Source organism: Populus alba, chromosome 8 (assembly GCF_005239225.2).
Source record: "Populus alba chromosome 8, ASM523922v2, whole genome shotgun sequence".
NCBI classification, from domain to species: domain Eukaryota; kingdom Viridiplantae; phylum Streptophyta; class Magnoliopsida; order Malpighiales; family Salicaceae; genus Populus; species Populus alba.
In genome coordinates this window covers 11348456-11368516 of record NC_133291.1, presented here as the reverse complement: position 1 = coordinate 11368516, position 20061 = coordinate 11348456, and the positions used below count along the sequence as shown (strand labels likewise).

At 32.8% G+C, this 20061-nt stretch overlaps 3 protein-coding genes across 4 annotated transcripts; 2 read left to right on the top strand and 1 right to left on the bottom strand.

Annotated features, from left to right (window-relative positions):
- On the top strand, positions 1–2864 carry LOC118056821 (DNA-directed RNA polymerase V subunit 7). 2 transcript variants are annotated; one of them, XM_035069189.2, is made up of 2 exons: positions 1–150; positions 2083–2864. In XM_035069189.2, the coding sequence occupies exon 2, from the start codon at positions 2107–2109 to the stop codon at positions 2635–2637; it is 531 nt and encodes a 176-aa protein (XP_034925080.1). In that variant the 5' UTR covers positions 1–150; positions 2083–2106; the 3' UTR covers positions 2638–2864. The 2 variants fall into 2 exon arrangements, with proteins under 2 accessions (XP_034925080.1, XP_034925089.1); XM_035069198.2 differs by having other exon boundaries at positions 115–258.
- Positions 2865–6968: 4104 nt separating this feature from the next.
- LOC118056812 (2-methylene-furan-3-one reductase) lies at positions 6969–8762 on the top strand. The gene is made up of 4 exons (XM_035069176.2): positions 6969–7269; positions 7555–7878; positions 7985–8144; positions 8378–8762. The coding sequence occupies exons 1-4, from the start codon at positions 7051–7053 to the stop codon at positions 8641–8643; spliced, it is 969 nt and encodes a 322-aa protein (XP_034925067.1). The 5' UTR covers positions 6969–7050; the 3' UTR covers positions 8644–8762.
- A 2616-nt stretch (positions 8763–11378) lies between these two features.
- On the bottom strand, positions 11379–17120 carry LOC118056805 (E3 ubiquitin protein ligase DRIP2). Its single transcript, XM_035069164.2, has 7 exons — positions 16568–17120; positions 15746–15845; positions 14665–15055; positions 14105–14382; positions 13951–14001; positions 12168–12240; positions 11379–11728 (listed from the first exon to the last, which is right to left on the bottom strand). The coding sequence occupies exons 1-7, from the start codon at positions 16683–16685 to the stop codon at positions 11513–11515; spliced, it is 1227 nt and encodes a 408-aa protein (XP_034925055.1). The 5' UTR covers positions 16686–17120; the 3' UTR covers positions 11379–11512.
- Between the last annotated feature and the right edge of the window lie 2941 nt (positions 17121–20061).

The following is a 20061-nucleotide window of genomic DNA, read 5'->3' as shown; positions in this document are numbered from 1 at the left end:
TAAAAATATAAAAAATTAATTTTGTTTTAAAAAATAATATATTATTTTAAGGTTGCGAATTGGGAAGAGAGAACCGATGAGGAGAACGAGTCGCACCTCAGTGAGTCATCAACAACAAGGGCGTTCTTTCATCATCTCGAACGATTTCAGGTTCTCCATTATTGAAACCCTTTTGATGTTGGTCTATTTTAACGCACCTATTTCGCGAAAGTTGGTTCCCCCTCCCCCGCTTAAATTCTTCCGTTTCTATTGATTTAAGTAAGATTTCGTCTTTTTGTCATACGAGAGCATGTTTATTTTCAAGTCTGTAAAATTTTCCTTGGTTGTCAGTAGCTGTTCTTTTTCATAATGGTTTTTGGTAAAGGCTGGTTAATGGGTATGTTTTTATTCAACATGAGGAGAAAGCAAGAAATGTTAAGAGGTTATTAATGTGGACTTTGTTAGCTATGAAAATATTGTATTAAAGTTGATGGAAATGAGTTCAGAGGCTATTATTCAAATTGTGCTTTCTTATTTTAACATGGCATGGTATTATCTGTTGGTGGCATTGGAGAGAGGTGAGAACTCTAAATACTAGATATTGTGTAAATGCGTAAATGGATGGAGTCGTTTGGTTTCAGGAAGACTTACAAATTTTTTTCAAGTATGATACAATGTTGGGCCTTCTAAATCAGCTAATAAGAATGTGTCTGTAGAACTTAATCAACATTTGGTTATGTTTTGGATCACGGCAAAAACATAAGACCTGATTTGGGTTTAGATCGAAAGCTAACATTTAAAATCAAGCACACATAATGCTATGTCAGGGTTCTAGGTGTAAATGATTTTGAAACACTTCACCAGTCTCTGGTAGTGCTAGAGAAGACTGTTGCGTATTAACAGTACACATGATACATGTATGAAACATTCGAAGTATCTTAGTTGAGTGTGATAGAAAGTTTAGCTCATAACAGAACTTAAGTTGTAGGGAAGAACTGCAAATATCTATTTGACTAGGTTTAGGTAATCGAGACTCCTGTCTGATGTAGGAGAATTTGCTGTAGTTAAGATTTAATATTCTCTGCAGTATGTTGTGGACTGTACTAGACAACCATCTATATTTTCTGCTCCTTTGACTGGTGCAGTGGTTTCTTCTTCTTGTTGTTTTGTATTCTAGGTATATGCATCCTTGAACAGAAATAAAATACGATTAGAGTTATTGCTAAATGTTGTCCCCTCTCTGTTCTTTCAAACTCTATCCTTACTCTGTGATTTCTCTCCTTTGTTTTATTCCCACCTTAAAATCTAGGAGTTATATTTATTCTCCTCATCACTCCAAGGCAATGTACTTGACATGAATGCAAAACATCCCCTCAGAAACCTCGGGGATGTTTGATTGTGTGGGAAAAGGATGATATAGTTAATGTTTGCTTGATTTAAAGTCTGCCAATGGCCTTTGTGTGCTAAAATGCTGTTTAACTTGTCTTCATCCTCTGCATGCCTTTGTGAATGTATGGTCCCAAGTTCCAGCTGCACTCTCAAGTCCTGGGCTTAACAATTCTGCTGCTGTCTTTTGTGGTTCTATTCTAGATCATATTTTGTCCTTACTCAGCTGACCTATACATGTGGTTACAATTCTTTAAAAATTTCTTCTCATTAATAATATTATCCATGCAAACCTCTGGGGACCTAAAGAATGCATTTGGGCTACCTAGTTAATTCAAGAAGTAATGAGTTTTTGGCACTGTGGTTGAGTTTGCAATGGTCAGTCTGCTAGGAGGCTCCTCATAAGCACTTGGTTTCTTCTTTCCATTATTGTTTGTTAGTGTATCTTAAGCATTTTAGTTGGTGCCACTTAAGGTTGGTAAAACATGACGTGTTATTATCAAGATGTATCAGTTGAATATCTGGTCCTTATTGTATTGTTTGGATTATGTAGGGCGCATTGTGATTTAAAATGCACTTAGATTGGCTACTTAATCTATAATTTGCACCTCTAGAGTCCCTTCTGTATAGCTGATTAGCATCACCAAAGAAATTCTTGGTAAAACTCTGAAACTAGAACTGAAATTGATTTATTTCTCACCTTTTGGTTTATTACAGGTGAAAAAAGTGGACAGTGAAAGGATGTTTCTCAAAGTGCAGTTGCCCTGGAATGTCATAATACCTGCTGAGAACTTGGATGCCAAAGGACTAATGCTCCAAAGGTCAATTGTTGTCCGCCTTTTAGATGACTTTGCAAAAAAACGAGCCACCAAAGATCTCGGATACTATCTTGCTGTCTCGACTTTGGAGAGCATAGGGGAGGGAAAAGTCAGGCAGCACACAGGGGATGTGCTATTTCCTGTTGTCTTCAGTGGTATCACCTTCAAGATTTTCAGGGGGGAGATCTTAGATGGGATTGTTCACAAGGTGCTTAAGCATGGGGTTCTCTTGAGATGTGGGCCAATTGAGAATATCTACCTCTCTTGTATGAAAATGCCTGATTACCGCTATGTGCCTGGAGAGAATCCAGTATTCTTGAATGAAAAGACATCAAAGATTGAAAAGGATGTGGTGGTTCGTTTTGTTGTGCTTGGAACAAAGTGGCTAGAGGCAGAGAGGGAATTCCAGGCTTTGGTCAGTTTAGAGGGCGATTATCTTGGACCGGTGTCTTAAAGGTCTAATCTGCACTCGGGCTGGAGATACATTTCTTCTGAAATCTTTTTATCAGATTGGCCTAACTGCCAGCTTGTTGGTTGTTTATTGTGTTGTATATTCTTGTGCCACTCTACTTCCTTTTGTGACTGGCATCTTTGAGTTCTTGCAACTCCAGTGATTGCTAGACTATAAGTTGAGCAACTTCTTGCAGATGTTTACAGATATTATATCCTGATTTTAGGACATCTCATCTTTAGTTGGTGTGCTTGTGTACGGTGTACCAGTTCTAGCTTTTATATTGTCTTGAACTGACGGTTTGCGATGGGAGATTGAGAACTGTAACTCAGTTGTTGGCAGGTTCTACGATATTCAATGCTTTTTTGTAGTTTAAAACCTAGCATCAGCTATATTGGCTTAGTTGCCTTGCTACTACTCTCAGATATTTTGTTATCGGCAGAGACTAAACAGGTCGCGTTGTTGATGGACAGACAGAGACTGGCTGCAGAAGTAACTGCGCTTAAAGAGGCTGTTGCACTTAAGGGCTAAGGGCAGGAGGGATCAATGTCGAGTCTGACTCCAGCATGGTGGTTAAAGTATTTGCACGACAACTAATGTACTTGCTACTGGGAAGTGGAAGCTCAAATCGCAGAAATCAAAGAGACTTTGTTGACCATGCCAAACTGTAGTGTTATGCTTATTTCCAGGAATGCTAACGCAGCTGCTGGTTTTTTGTAATATGCTTAGAGCAGATGGCCTTCAAGGCTTTGACTAGTGAAGGAGTCCTCTTTCACGTTCCAAAAAAAAAAACAGAGAGAAAAAAATTCAGTCGCAACTAGATCAGGCATATTTTAGTCTAGATGTCTCGCATGGCTGTGGTCTCGCTCTTAACACCCTTGCTCTTGCTGCTCATTTACCCCATTCGGTAGTACGTGCACATTCAAAACGCAACTGCGTAGCAGCAGAGCTTTCATGTTGTCAAGCGAAGTAAAATTTCTAACATGAACCGCAAATATGGAATCATGCTGCAGTGGAATCTATACTTACCGTCTTTAAGGGACATGGCGTGATGATAAAGGACTTAAAATCTGTATAATAGATCTCAAGTTCGAGTTAGGACAGGTATTTCAGCGCATGCCCTGTTCCTGTTAATCAAAAGCAATAATGCAGCGCCCACAATATCTGAAACAAGGGAAGTTCGCGGGGAGGCAATTTTGTGAAAGAGAGCTGCGTCAAGGATGGCTACAAATAAACTAACTAGAAGTTATCAGCAGCAGCAGCAATTTACAACATCGTAAAGATAAATTTGAAGCGTGCATTATGTGCAGACCATTGAGCGAGTAAAAGGCACTTCGTCATAAGAAAATTGACGAACAAGATAATGATCAATTTTAAACAAATTACAATGTTGTGCACTGTAAAAGGCACTTCATCGAAATAAAACAAATTACATTATGTGCTGACCATAATAATTGAATAATAAAATTTAGATGTCAACATAAAATTACCTACTAATCAATTTTACATTATTGACTATAACTCTTAATCTATTTATTGAATTGAGCTGGAATTTTACAAGAAATCTCTAAATACATTACTTTATCTTAAATTAAAATGTTAAGTTAATCAAAGTTTACAAAATTATGCAAAAATATAAATAGTCGAACCAAGATAGGCTCATTTATGATATTTTTCATAAATAAATTTGAAAAATTAGAAATTCAGCATTTTCTTTCCCTTTAAACTGTTGGCTAGTGTTGAAAAACAAAAAAATTAAGAGCTTCCTCACTAAAACTCCAAAGAAAAACCAAGATTTAAGGTAGAATAAATAAAGGAGCGAGTATGAACACCTCTAACTCAATAATCAAGAGGGGAATTAATTAAGAGAAAAAGAGTAAAGAGAGGAAACTCATGATATATAGAGAAAAAAAAGAAGAGGAGCATAAAACTTTGATTAATTAATATTTAAAGTTTATATCATTATTGGAGATGATATTATAAACTTGATTGTAGAAGTTTAAGTAAATATTAATAAAATTTATGTAAAATTATAAAATTTTTAATTAGAATTTTTAAATGTTAAATTGATGAAAAGTAAAATTGTGAAAATGTAATGTTTTTTTAGGATAAAATAGAATGTAAATAACTTCAAATAAAACATGATTAAAAAAAAATTAGGGTATTTACGATGAAAGTAAAGGTGGGTAATTTATAGGGGGCAGGGACGAGAATTTTAGGAATCAAGATAAATATTTGTTAATTATATTTATTTAACATGTGTTATTATGTTGATAAGGATTAAAATAGATATAATTATACATGGTAGGAAATCTTTGACACATCAAATCGAAGACGCAAGGCCATGCGAAATAAATGAGAAAATAGTTATATTTATATAGAACGCGTAACCATACCTCTGGCTGGAAGCATTTACAGTGGGGTTAAGTAACCGTTTGGTAGGGAGTTTGAACTTGTGTTTGTTGAAATTTTAATTTTTTTTTTTATTAAAATTGAGTTTGGTATGTATTTTTTGAATTGTTTTGATGTGTTGATGTTAAAAATAATTTTTTAAAAATAAAAAAATATCATTAACATATATTTTAGTAACTTTGAAAAGTAATCACTGTGTATTATGCTGATGTTAAATCATCGTCATTCAAGGCTCACTTCTGTCCTCCTCAAGATGAGGAAACTGGGAAATGACACCATGCAAGCGTCAGCGTGATGCAGCTACGAAAGACACCTCCCAGCGATCAATCAGATGTTGAAAATTGGATCATTGATCAATTATTAAAATTTACTTTAAAAATAGCTGTCATTTCTTTGCAGTGTTTTGTCCTTTTAAATTTTGCTTTGGATTTTCTTTTTAATTCAGTTATTTTTAAAATTTAATTAGGAGTTCATAAGTTAATCTAAATTTATCTGAATAAATTTAATTTTATAAATAATTTAGATTGTTTTAGATTCATAAAATTGACTAAATTATATTGAATCAGAATCAATGCTGTATAATTATTATTTTTTATTAAAAAAATATATTGATAATATTTAGATATTTTTTATTTATTTTCAACCACAAAGAAATTTCACCTGCCGCGCAAAACAGACATTTATCCTGTTGAATTTCTTAGCCGGTAGGAGATGGTGGATAAATATAATGCCAAAACATCTTTTACAAGTTACAGGAGTTTTTTTTTTTTTGTTTTGGGCAGTGTTTATCTTGTTGTGTTTTAAATAATTTTTTGTGTTAAAATATATGTTAATGATATTTTTTATTTTTAAAAAAATTATTTTTAATATTAATATATTAAAATAATTTTAAAAAACGAAAAATATATTAATCTAAAATTAATAAAAAATAAAAAAAAATTAATTTTTTTTTAAAATACTTTTAAAATATAGAAAGAAACAGACCCCACATGGCATGTGATCACGCTAAAGAGAGAGCAGGGTTGACAACAACCAAACCGGAGCCTTGAACTTGAACTTAAAAACAGTCTCTATGCATCTTGACGTTTACCTACCCGAAATCTCATCATTAGTTCCTACCACAAAAAAACTCACCATTCATTTCAATGGTTTATAAATTATAATTGGCAAGGGCATCAAAGTTAAAAATCAAAAAATCAAAAATCAAAAATCAAAAATCAAAAATAAAATATTAATTTATTTTATAAATACTTATTTTTCATGCTTTATTTTTTTTTCTAAAATACAATTTCTCTTGTAAAAACATTATTTTTATATATTTTATAAAAATATGAAAACTTTATAAAATATTATTCATTGTAATAATATTTTTTTCATTTGATTTTTTCTTTAGTTTTTTTTTAAATGCATGTTTTTTTATTTGTTTTTAAATATAATATTACAATTTTATCACTCGTATTATGAGTTTGACAACTTTATCCAAGTAATTTAAATTGATTTTTAAATTTTTTAATTAATTTTTTTTTAATTTTATCATTTAATATTGAATTGATTAAGATTTATTTGGGTTATTTTTAAATTAAATAAATTATATTAAATTATTAAAATAATTATATATCAAATATATTAAAATACAATTAGTATTTATTTAAATTAATTTTTTAAGTATTTTAAATAATTTTTTTTAAAATAAAAAATATTATTTTAATATATTTCTAAAAAAATAATATCACTGCAATAGTTTTTTTTTTTTTATTAATATGATTATTTGAATATATTTCAATTAATTTCACAAATTTTAAAATTAATAACCATATTAATACTTTTTTTTAAAAATCATTATCAATAATATTAGGAGAGGTAAAAGTCTAACAAATAACTTTAAATAACAAAACTAAAACCTCACCAGTAATTCTCTACCATGGTTATTACCGTAGTAGTTTTATAGACTTCCAAACACTCCCAAGGCCATTTTGAGAGTAGAATCCACATTCCTCAGTAACCATGGAGATCCCATCGAGTACTTCCATTCCGTCTAAAATGAAGGCTTGGGTCTATGGTGAATATGGGAACGTTTCCGATGTCTTAAAATTAGACTCGAACGTTACAGTTCCTCAAGTGAAAGAAGATCAGGTTCTGATCAAGGTTGTTGCTGCATCCATTAATCCAGTTGATGCTAAAAGGATGCTTGGCATGTTCAAAGCCAGTGACTCTCCTGTGCCGGTAAGGAGAACTCCTCTGATATTGCAATCTTAGTTCTACATCTTTGGCTTTTGTTATAAGATTGCCATGCATGGCCTCTGACTTTCAAGTCCTCGCACAAACGAGGACTCGAAGATGATAGCTAGCCATGTTTGATGGGGTTCCCAGCGCTTTCTTTCTCTACATGTTTTGAAGAATTTTAAATGGTCCAGGGATAGTGAATTATTGAGATAGTTTCGCAGATTGAACATGAGACAGTACTTCTTTCAAGGACTTCTGATTTTGTTTTTGTCTCTGAATTTGCAGACTGTTCCGGGCTACGATGTGGCTGGTGTGGTGGTTAAAGTTGGAAGCCAAGTTAAAAGGCTGAAGGTAGGAGATGAAGTATACGGAGACATCAATGAGAAAGCTTTGGACCAACCCAAACGATTTGGCTCTTTAGCCGAGTACACTGCTGTTGAAGAGAATCTATTGGCTCTTAAGCCCAAAAATCTGAGTTTTGCTGAAGCAGCCAGCCTGCCCCTTGTCATTGAAACCGCTCATGAAGGTCTTGAAAGAACCGGGTTCTCTGCCGGCAAATCTATCCTTGTTTTAGGAGGTGCTGGTGGAGTTGGTACCCAAATAATTCAGGTAGCCTTTCTAGTTCTATATAGAGAAATTTTTATCATCTTCTGTCCGCCCTTTGATTTTCCAAGTTGGGTTTCTTCCTTGATGTTTTCTTTTCGTTTTGAGACAGCTAGCAAAGCATGTTTTTGGTGCATCTACAGTAGCAGCCACCTCTAGCACATCAAAATTGGAGTTGCTGAAAAGCTTAGGAGCAGATTTGGCCATTGATTACACCAAGGAAAACTTTGAGGACCTGCCTGAGAAGTTTGATGTAGTATATGATGCAGTTGGTATGATTCTAGATCCATTATTGACTTCTAACTTCTTTCTTGCTGCACTTCTTCTATACTTGCGATTTACATGAATGAACTGTAGTGCGTTCTGTTTGTTAAACATTACCGTTTTGTACTCGGGCATATGCGAGTTTTATGACTGGGTGTATGCTAAACTGCTAATGCTTAAGATTTATTCTAAACCACCATGACACTAATGGTTGGCGTTCAATATTCAAAACAAAAAACAGGGCAGTGTGACAGGGCAGTCAAGGCAGTGAAAGAAGATGGAAGCGTTGTAACAATAGTTGGTCCTGTAACTCCCCCGGCTTTGATATTCGTGCTCACTTCTAATGGCTCTGTCTTGGACAAACTGAAGCCCTACCTGGAGAGTGGAAAGGTGAAGCCGGTGCTAGATCCCAAGGGTCCCTTCCCATTTTCTCAAACTGCGGAGGCATTTTCCTATCTTGAAACCAGCAGAGCTGTCGGAAAAGTGGTCATTTATCCGATCCCATGAAGATGATATATATCATATATGTGTGTGTGTGTACACAAATAAATCTCTTATCCTCAATGTATGGGGGATACTGGTGGATTGACTGTATAATAAAGGTCCTGCAGTGTGCTTATGGATTATGACTTGACGGGATACGGGATATTAGATTAAAAATATCATCCTTAAAAAAGCAAGAAAACTCAATTCTCAGCTAATATAACATTGAATGATGAATTATCACTATTATTATTATAACAATTAGTATTATCATTATTATTATTATTATCATTATTAATATTATCACTATCATTGGAGCTACCACCATTACTACTTTTATCAATAAGTAATATCATAATTGTTATTAATATTATTTTCGTGACCACTATCATTATTATTATTATCAATGTTATTATCATTGCTTTTATTATTACTGTTTATACTATTGTTATAATTAATTATTATAACCGCCACTATAATTATAATTACTACTACTAGTACTACTACTACTATTACTACTATTGCTATTACAATCACAATTAATATTAGCTACTATTATTATTAAAAATTTTTTTAAAAAAATATTATTACTATTGAAAAAAACCATTAATTTGATTTGAAAAGTAAAATTAAAAAACTATAAGAACTTTGAAAAAAACTAAGGGAAAAAATAAGAAATTAAAATAAAGAGGATTCTGAAATACCAACCAAAATAGGAACATATTTAGGAGGACTAAAACTATAATAAAAATAAAATTAAAATTAAAATTAAAAAAATGAGGACTGAAATGAAAAACAAAACATATATGAAATTATAAATGAAGGAAAAAATTAAAAAAAAAAAGAACAAAACTTCTATAAAAAAAATGATGAAATAAGAAATTGAAAGAATGAGGATTGAAATTGAAAAACAACAAACAAAGAGAACAATTGTGTACTTTAATTGTCAGGAAAGAGAAGAAAGAAAAAACAAAAAAAAATCGATCATCGGCGGCAATTTAACCATTATAGGCCTACATGGGCCACACTATATGGAAGAGGGCACGGTTACACATTTAGCAAGATGATGGATGACCAAATTTGACCATCGGAAGGCGTCACATGCGCCGACAACTTTGTAATTAAAAAATAAAAAGTGAAAATATCAAAACACCCCTATGATCTTCTTAATTTCATAAAATACCCATATGAAAATATCAAAATACCCCCAAAGACATAGCTTATTTTTTTATCTTTTCTAGGGCTAAACAAGTCATTGTACAGTATATAAATTTAAAAAAACCTAATCAAAGTTTAAAATATTTTTATTGTTATAAAAATTATAAAAAACCAAGAAAACCCTTGATGAAAGTTTTAAATTTTAGTAACTCTAGGAAATCTTTTAAAGACTATTAAGCTAAAACAAAAAAAAACAAAAAAAAAACCTATGAATCCACAATAATCTACATATAAAGCTATAGAGAAATCTTCCCATGGTTTAGCTTTTGTTAGGGTATGTTTGGTATTGCGGTTGCTATTGTGGTTATGGTTTTAAAAAAGTTGTTTTATAAAAAGTACTTTTAGTTGAGGTTGGTTTGAAAAAAATATATGTTTGATTAAAACTGTGGTTGAAATTGAGGTTAAACAAAAAGTAGTTTAATGTGTTTGATTAAAAAAATACTTTTCAAATTGAGGTTATAAAATAATTAATACACACACACACACTAATATTAATTATTTTTAATTTAAATATTGTAGATTTAACTACTGTTATTACATCATGAAATAAATAATATTAATATCAAATTTTTTTTATTATTAGATTAAAATATATGTAATGTCATTACATACGAAATATATCAAACAAGGACTATATTTTTCATGGTTTCTTAAGCGTGCAATAACAAAAACTGATTTTTTAAATTTATGTAGTGTTATTAAATAATAAAGATTGTGATATATTTATTATTGAAATTGCGATCAAATTCCATAAATGCTACGTCATCATGCGATATCTTTCTAATTTATGTAGTGTTATTAAATAATATTAAATACTAATTTTTCGAGTAAAACACAATTTTTTTTAAAAAAATTACAATTTCATTACATACAAAAGTTATTCGACAAAAACTACAGTTTTCATGATTTTTTGAGCATGTAATAAAATTATGTAAAATATTATCATGAATAAAATTGAGATTACAATATGAGTAAATTTAATTCACCTTAAACTAATTTAAAAAAAAAACAAAAAAAAATATTGTTTACAATTAACTGAACTGGTTTTTTAGGGGAAAAAAATAAACTTTGCCCACCGGTTTTAAATAAATAAATAAACTTTTCATACATTTTTTTTTAAAAAAAAAACATGGTGACAGTGGAGCATGGCCCCACTGTTCACTTGTTAATACCCACGAGAAGCAGCAAAATGCTGCTTCTCAATTCCTACGACTGGTCAGCAAAAATAATATGAACCCAAAACTGATTTTGCTTAGTTATCAAATATTAAAATGTGTGGCTGCAGGTAAAAACCTCACCAACAGCCACACTACCAAACAGCATTTTAATGTTCAAGGCTGACCAGACATGCACATCCTGGGATTTCCAAGGTTTTTTGGGATCTTCGCTATTCAGCATTAACCTAATACGTCCCGTGTAAAATGACGACCAATTCACCAATCTAGCCCATGATTGCCATTGCCCAATGTTTCTAAGGCCAACCCAACTTGTTTCGCCAGAAGCATGAGTCCTAGTTAGGCTGTTTTTAAATTTAACCCGTGAATACAAATTAGATAATCATAAACAATCTATATCCGTTTATAACTTCTATAGTTTCTACCGTGTCTAATATTCTTTGATTACAAGAAAAATAGATATAAAAAAAGGCTCTTGTTTCCGACCACCTGGACCAAGATCACTGTTGCAAGAGATGGAATTCTGCCGCCGTAGCAAGATGTTTTTGGAGGCTGACTTTACGACCATATGAGAGAACCATTACAAAATCTTTAGCTGAACTGCCTACGGTTGTCTGAATTCTTTCAGAAGCTGAAGCTGTCTGCGACCACCAGTCTACCAAGTTATGCAGCTGCAACGTTGAAGCCACCGGCTGACCAAGCAATAAGATCTCCACCTATGAAAATTTGAACATTACGCACGGTGTTTTAAAATTTCCTCAATTTCATAGCCTGTACTTTCCAAATAATTTTTGGAACACACTTCACCCGCATTTTATCTTTTAAAAAGATGGTAAACACTTCTATCAAAACAAAAACTGTCGCAGGTCTTGTTAAGGAGGGCCGTATAAAATAGGGTTTATTGCAATATCAGAAACCAAGAGAGCAGCAAGCCTTTTCCCTGCCATACGTTGTTGAAGATGACTCGAAAGAACCACAGGGTAATTTGGACATTCAAGTTTAAACGAAAGAAATCTTCGAATGTTAATGATAAGAAATAAATACTGTCCACTTTCACTACCAACAGGAAAAGAAGAGGGAATGGAGGAAATAAAACTATTTAACATGCACAAACTCATTAACATGCTAGAGGGAAAAAAGAGAGGATGAAGTTACCTCAGCCTCACAAACAAGACCCAGCTTCTGAACAAGATACTTCTTTATATGTGAAACAGGCAAACTACCATCCCTACAACGAAATTGCAAAAACTAATCAACAAAATTTATAGATGGGTTAAATGAATAAAGAACATCTCCAGACTCCAGTGACGATATTTCTTCATAACAGTATGAACAATTAAAAGAAAGCTCCAAAATTGTTCTTGGTATATTTGTTTCAAAATAAAAGTTCTTGGTATTGAATCCCCCCATAAAGCTGCTCTTAGAAGTAACATAACTTCAAAGGCAAAGATTCTTCTGGATATTCATTATTAATATTCTAAATGAAATTCTGGCCTAGAAAAAGAAAATCAACATCATATGTGGTGTGCAGAATTCGTGTATCCAATTAAAATGCTTCATGATCTTCTCTTTCACGGGACAACACCATCATTTTTTTTTTTAATTCTATGTGCCACTATTTTAATGCGACCACCAGTGTGCAATCAGAAACTTAAACATGGCTAAGCATGCAAAACTTCACAGACAATATTTTAGACAATATTGTATCTGCAACTGCCCATCAAAGCAATGCAGGGAAACACCGTATTTTCTGAGGCTTTCTAACATTCAGGATTTTGAAAAACAGGGTTTCCGGTGTTGCCGATATTTGAAAAGAATGTTTGCTCCTGGACTTTCAATATCATTCCTTCAATCTTATATTCTTCACAGAAAAGAATGGAATGGCAATGAAAGAGCACAAGAGTCATAAATATAGTGAGATAAGAGTAGGCTTAAAAATGTAGATAATTATTTTTCTAACGTTTTTATGAGAGAAAGAGGCAAGTATCAAGTTCATTTCTCAGATAAATCATAATTTGCGTATTTTAAAAAGCAAACATAGATACACCCTCACAATTCATGCGAGTACATAGATACACCCTCACAATTCATGCGAGTCCTGAAGGACAATAGAATTGTATGTTAGCTATTATATTCATGGTGATGGAGTGATTTGTATTAGAGGTTAATAATATGTTGAAAGATCACAGATTCCAAAATGATAGAACTATGTTTAAGCATATATTTTATCTGATCAGTTAGGAGCCAGTTCACCTAAATCTAGTTAATCAATCTCGCTACTTCAAACAGGTAATCTCATCATATACCAAGTGTGAGTTTGGAAATGCGGCTGGGTTGAAAAGGCACCATATTAATGCCTTTTGCATTTCCAAATGCAATTGACAACAATTCCAAACAGGCTGTAAAGTTAGCTCTAGCTCTATAACGTGCCCAGGATTGTAAAATAAGGTCCACCAGAGTGATGTGTGATTTCCCATGACTATCTTTTTTTTTGGCGCACAGCATAATATAGTTATACTTCTAGGCTGTGATTTAGTTTTTTTTTTTTTTTTCCTGCAGAATATCTGGAGCACATATTCATTGAAACCAAAACGTGTAAATGGAAATAGACATCATACTATTATAATGGAGAACAACAGCATATCAAGCTAACAACAGAAGCTAAGGGAAATTCTACGTGGGAAATCAAAGTAGCATAGAAAACGTTGGATAAGATACAATATCAAAATATAACTACAAAGCTTAGCGTACCAAAATTCAATTACGATTTCACATATAGCAAACCATGGAATTTCTTACAAAACTGAAGAATGGTGCTATAAAACACAGTTTAACCAGGAGTCTATATATATATATCAAAACTCATGATCAATAAGGAAACTGACAAGCAAACCAACATTATGATTATAAGCCAGATAGTGAGGATAATGAAACTCACTTAACCCTCAAGTAGCAAGAAGATATCTGTGGCAAGGGCGCAATTCCTTCCCTGAAATTATGCCAAAGAGAAACTATATTTAACAACATGTCATTGTATACTTGACTTCAATCATCAATAAATCTTCAGTAATGTTAAAGAAACAATAACTCACTGCTCATCAGAAGCAACTAATGACAACCAAATTGGACTAAATCTTCTATCACATTTACTGTTTGCATCAACAGCAGCCCGTGCTGGGATATTAAACCCCTCTCTTTTTCGTCGCATGGTTTGCAGCCTTCTAGGTTTCACTGAACCTGAAGGTGATGAAGTTGAGTTAGATTCTTCACCGATAACTTTTGATTTATCACCATGCTCCTTAATGCTGGTTTTGAGTGCTTGAGCTTCTTCCTCCTGGGCATCAAGCTTCTTTATTTGGACAATAATTTCCTGTAAGTCTGACTTATTAGACTTTGTTTTGGTTGCAGCTTCAACCAAGAAATTTAAGGGTTTCCACAAATCAATTTTCTCTTTACATGGTTTAACATCATTCTCTACATCTAATTTATTAGGCTTCTGTTGTTTGGATGACTCAGCAGTAGAAGAATTCTACACCGTGAAAAAATAATCACAGGAAATTACTATGCATCAAAGGAAAAGCAGATCATTTTCAAAAGACCAAAAAGAGGAAAAAGGTAGTGGCAAGAAAGCTTCAAGCTTAAACACTTCTACCTGCCTTTTAGTTTGTGCAATTTTTCTAAGAGTCTCGGGAGAGCTTAAACTCTCATAGTAATCGTCCTCTTTCTTAATCTGTTCCTCAACAGGAATGGGAGATTCTCGTTTTCTAGCTACAGATTTTGATCTTTTTCCTGTCAGAACAGACTTGACAGATATCTTAGGCGTGCTGACTACCAATGAAGAGAGAGATCTCTCCTTTCTTCTGCCTATCAATGGAACCGAATGCTCAGATTCTTGGACTGGCACAGCTTCTGGGACTGCCAACAAAGCTTCTGGGACTGAGGGCACATCTTCTGGGACTGAGGAAACTGTTGCAGGTTCCCTGGCCTTTTTTCTTTTGGAAGGGAAGATTCTGGCCCTTAAATCTTGCAAGCTGTGGTCTGCCCTGTGGATTAACATAATGAAAGCAAGTTAAAACAAGCTCAAGATTCTGCAGCTGTAGTTAAATCCATGTCCACTTTCTCAATTTTGGTTTGTCTTCCAAACATTATGAGTACCTTGAAAATGGACTTTTAATTTTTCTGGCATATAAACAGATTGAGGCAAATGTTCGATCATAATATTTGCAAGATGCCATATCAGAGTTTCCAAATAACTAAATCATGCATGCATGCATCCCACATGAGCTGCAGGGCAGGGATGTTGCTCAGGTATAAGCAACACGATAATTGATTTTCAAGTGCCACAATGCATGTCTACTGTTTGAAGCATATGCTTTCTGTGTGGTATAAATATCTAATAAATTGACTTGGCAATTTGATACCTTTTTCCCAAGAACATTAATCAGTTCACTCAAGGATTGGTTCTACAGTCTCAAAAGGCAGAGGAGTGTCTAGAAAATCATTTCACCCTCATTTCTCATTCATGCTGACACCCTAAGACAATTTCACTTGCACTGCATGGATAATACTCGAACAGCATTTGCACACGTCCTAGATATGTGTGACACTATAGTCCATTTATATAAGAAACCGCTACATATATATTGCTTTTCCATGGCATGCAAAAGATGTATCATACAAAATTGCTGTGGCATAAACTGAATAATTTATAAGAAAATGAGATTATCAAATACCTGAGCTTCTCATGTGGAGAACAACCTAATTTAATATCACAAACTGGACAACTATCCAACTCCTCATCAGTTAACTTCATGTATATGCATTTTCTGCAAACTATTTTAAAAAATTAAAAAGAAGAAGAAGCAGGCATTAGATATACTCGATGAGAGATGTATGTATCATCTAGGCAAGACATCACTTAAAACGTACTGATTAAATGATAGAATACTAAAAAAGAAATCTATTTCTAAAGGAAAATACAAAATCTAAACCTTTATTCATCATCCCCAAACACATTACTGTTCTCATTTGACAGCACGAACTAAGCAAGGACATGGCAATTTTGACGAACTTGAAGAGCGCAAAAGCTTCCAACAACCCCAAGTTATAAGTTTACCTTTATGGCAACAAACATTGAAACATTTACATATATATGAACATTAACAAAATGATGACTTTATGGTTGATGAATTACTATAAAGCTTGCAGGTTCACATCATTTACATTGCTCCTACGCAAAATAAGGAAGCTAAATTTGCCAATCAAATTTCAATGTTTTCCTTTATTTCAAAATAAAACTCCCAATCCATTCAGCAAAAATAGACCAAGAAACAAAATAAAGAAATACCAAGATCATAAAATCGCATTTCATTTACACTAATACTCTGCATATCACAAAATAACCAAAACAATATATAAGCCATGCTCAACTTCAAGCATTAAAAGATGATACACGAATTACGTGAACTAACAATTAAAGGCCCAAATCAGGAAACAAAAAAAAAATGGAATACCACAAGATAAACACGCATATAAAAAGCGAGAGAGAGACTCACAAGTATGGAGGCACTCAGAGATAGTAGTGGCTTCTCGAAAGAGCTTGTTGCAAAGAGGACAAGTCATGCATGCCGCTATCCTCTCTTTTTGAACCTTCACCACCTGGCCTAACATCATCTTCGCGAACACCACCACCTGCCTTTTGGCTCTCTCACTGTGACACTAACACTCTCCTTTGTTTCACGTGCCCCACATGGTGCATGTAATCAAGACCCCACAAATCACGAAACCTCTTTATTCTTTTCCAAGAAAAAAACCACGACAATCACAAGCAAGAATCGGTGAAGAAACAGTAGGGGTTGGGTTGGTTGGTGATTAACGATTTCAAAGATTTCGTTTTGGTGGTGGCTTTGTGTTTGGTGGGCGAGAAAAAGGAATTAAAGAGGGGGATATTATTAATAAAAACAAAAGAATGAAGAGAGTGAGATTCTGGAGGAATTGATTGGAAGTGGGTCTTGTTCGATTTGGACAATGGCTATGGCTTTGGTATGATGTGATTTGTTCGAGGCTCTCAATGTTTTCGAATACATTCACAGAAACTCCTCCCTACAAAACAAAACTTCTACGGTGAGCTATTAACGATGCCTGTTTTTTTAAAAGAAGCAACTAAACTATTTTGGCCAAACCTCGAACAAGTCCCTCAACTATATAGTAATTTTAGATTGAGTTTCCAAATACACTTTTTTATCCCAATTAAATCCTTAATTTAGTTTTAAAATTCTCAATTTACTTCCCTTGTCCAGGCTGGCTTGGTGCAGTTCTATTTGGAGTTGGAGAATGTGCCTTAAAGTCCGATTTGCTAATGGATTCTACTCAAATATTTAACTTTTTCATGGAGAAAAAAAACCAACCTTTTTGTAAGAAGCTTGGTGTTTTATGTTTATGTTTGACTATTGTCTTTAGTAATATTACGGGTCAGATTAATATTTTTAATTTCAAATAATATCTAAGATATTACTAACATAATTTTTTTTAGAAAAAAAGTAAAATATTTGAAAGTTGATCTAATATAGCTATGCTAATTTTAGTCAAAAAATAATATGTATGGCTGTTAAAAATATAATTTGATTAAAAAAAATTTAAAATGATGTTTTTTTAAAACATTAAAATAACAATATATTATACCAACTTAAATCAATCTAAGTTAATTTACTAAATCCACGATCTAGATCGTAAGACTAGGATAACCCTATAAAAAATAAATTATAAAACTTAATTTTTAATCAGCTCAATTTTAAATAATGAAATTACAAAAAAATTCAATTAAAAAAATAACTCGAATCAGTTTAAGTTAACTTACCAAACTAATAACTCGAATTATGTGGTTAGGATACTTCAAAGAAATCAAATTAAAAAAAAAAATATAAAGTTGAATTTCTAATCAACTCAATATTAAAAAATAAAATTAAAAAAAAAATCAATTAAACAGGAGATACAAAAAAAATATCCCAAGTCGGTCCAGACTAACTCATCAAACTTATGAATCAAGTAACAAAACCGGGATAACATAATAGAAAACAAACAAAAAATGATTTTTATAATCTGATTCGAAATAAACTTGTAAATAAAATGTGAATAAAATAAAATTAAAAAATGAAAAAAAAAAAAAAAAAAACAAGTTAACCCAAAAAAAAAAAATTAAAATAAAAGGAGAAAAAAACTCCTTTTTAAGTAAAGAATGTATTAAGAGAAAGGGATAATAATATCATCTCCTCAATTAATTCCCATTAATAATAATAATATTAATCGGTTATTCGACTTCGATGGAAGGCCTATTGTCACCTTTATTCTTGAATGTCTGGTATTTTATATATATATATATTGATCTCATAGTCAACTTTATCATTTATCAAAGTCAATTTTATTATGGACACATAACTGATATATTTATAATTAATGTTTTCTCTGAACTTCATGACCTCGTTTTAATGATATTATTTAGCTATGTCCCTGTGACGTGGAATTATTCCTCCAGTCTATATATGTATGCACGCGCGCGTAGAGTTGTGTGTAGGGTGCTTCTGTTTGTCATGCTTTTTTTTTTTTTTATATAACCCGGGGTGTCCGGGCCAGCTTGCACACACCACAATTAATTCCTGGGTTCACTGAATATCCTACAAGCCCAGTAAACATGTAAGGCACCGTAGGGATAACAGACATATATAAATGGAGCTTGAACCCTGATATAAAAGAAAGAAACAAATCCCTTCAACCACGAGATCACAACCTCACGTGTGTTTGTCATGCTTTTTTTGTTTCACCGTTTGGGTGCAGCTCGCAGGTGGCTGGTGCTGCTGCTACGCGCTGCGCTGTGGCCTGTGCATATGTCGTGTAGTTTTTTTCTTTCTTCTTTTTTTTCCTTCGGTGCAGACATAGTGTAGTGTAAGTAAAGGGTTGATTACTTATTAATTATCCAGCCGTGCCTTGGAGTCTTGGTTCCGTGCACGTGTATCTCACGCGAGTGTTGTGATCGAAATTCAAAGGTAGTATACAATATAAGGTACCATGACAATGACAGACCAACTGGTTATTGGATTCGAAAGTACTAACGTGGGCTTTCACCTATGGTACGGCGTCGTCGATGTGACTGTGAGTGATTATGGCAACTATTTTTCTTTTTTTCCTTTTTAAACAGACTGTGTTTAATGGAATAAACAGGATTTCAAGAGAAACGTATTTACTTGGCATCCTGGGAGGATAGGGGCCATAGGGCTCTCCTTTAGTAGTACTGTCAATTAAAAATGATTTATCCAAAATAAAATAGATAAAATGATTTATCCCAATAAAATGGTGCAGGCATGGAGTGCACCCAGCGCTTTCACGAGTTCGAGCTCTGGATCGCATCCTCAGCTTAATTTACTGGGTGGTTGATTTTTGTTTTTTGTTTTTTTAATGCACTTGAACTCAACATTTATTAATATTTTTATTTTTTTGAATTTCACAAGAGTTTTTTAATATTTTATATTGATTCAATATTTATTATTTTGAATAGAATATAACTCAAAATATCACAGAAATAAAATTATACCTTAACCTCTTCTCCTCGTAAAAGCTATAAAACGAGTTTATTATAGAAAGTCTTCACGTCAAAAAAATCTTTTATATATATAAGTTACTAATCACTTAATTTATTAAATATCATCTGGTATTAATTATCAATTCTCTAAATTTTTAATATCAAGTTACAAGATGCATTAAACATGAAAAATGAATTAAATACTTTAACTAAGAAATCATTCAATTATCTAATACATTAATTTTATTTCAAAATATCTTGGATTCCAAGACTAGGCAAAAACATAAACTAAAACCTCGAGGATGGATTTCCAGATTCAAACTATTTAACAGTCCATTGCTTATTGATATGTGTAAATTTGGGGTGCATAAATGGCAAAAGAAATTAATACCGATAGGTTTTGTAGAGAGAACATGATCAAACTCTTTCGAAATAAAAAAAGAAAAAAAAAGGTATCCTTATAGAAGGGACTATAGA

Excerpts from the sequence above, each read along its gene's own strand:
- LOC118056821 (XM_035069189.2), top strand. The coding sequence starts at position 2,107 with ATGTTTCTCAAAGTGCAGTTGCCCTGGAATGTCATAATACCTGCTGAG.
- LOC118056812 (XM_035069176.2), top strand. The coding sequence starts at position 7,051 with ATGGAGATCCCATCGAGTACTTCCATTCCGTCTAAAATGAAGGCTTGG. Across the intron at positions 7,879-7,984 it reads TTGGTACCCAAATAATTCAG|CTAGCAAAGCATGTTTTTGG; the intron begins GTAGCCTTTCTA and ends GTTTTGAGACAG. Across the intron at positions 8,145-8,377 it reads TGTAGTATATGATGCAGTTG|GGCAGTGTGACAGGGCAGTC; the intron begins GTATGATTCTAG and ends AACAAAAAACAG.
- LOC118056805 (XM_035069164.2), bottom strand. The coding sequence starts at position 16,685 with ATGATGTTAGGCCAGGTGGTGAAGGTTCAAAAAGAGAGGATAGCGGCA. Across the intron at positions 14,002-14,104 it reads TTAGTTGCTTCTGATGAGCA|GGAAGGAATTGCGCCCTTGC; the intron begins GTGAGTTATTGT and ends GCATAATTTCAG. Across the intron at positions 12,241-13,950 it reads TCTTGCTACTTGAGGGTTAA|GGATGGTAGTTTGCCTGTTT; the intron begins GTGAGTTTCATT and ends ATTTCGTTGTAG.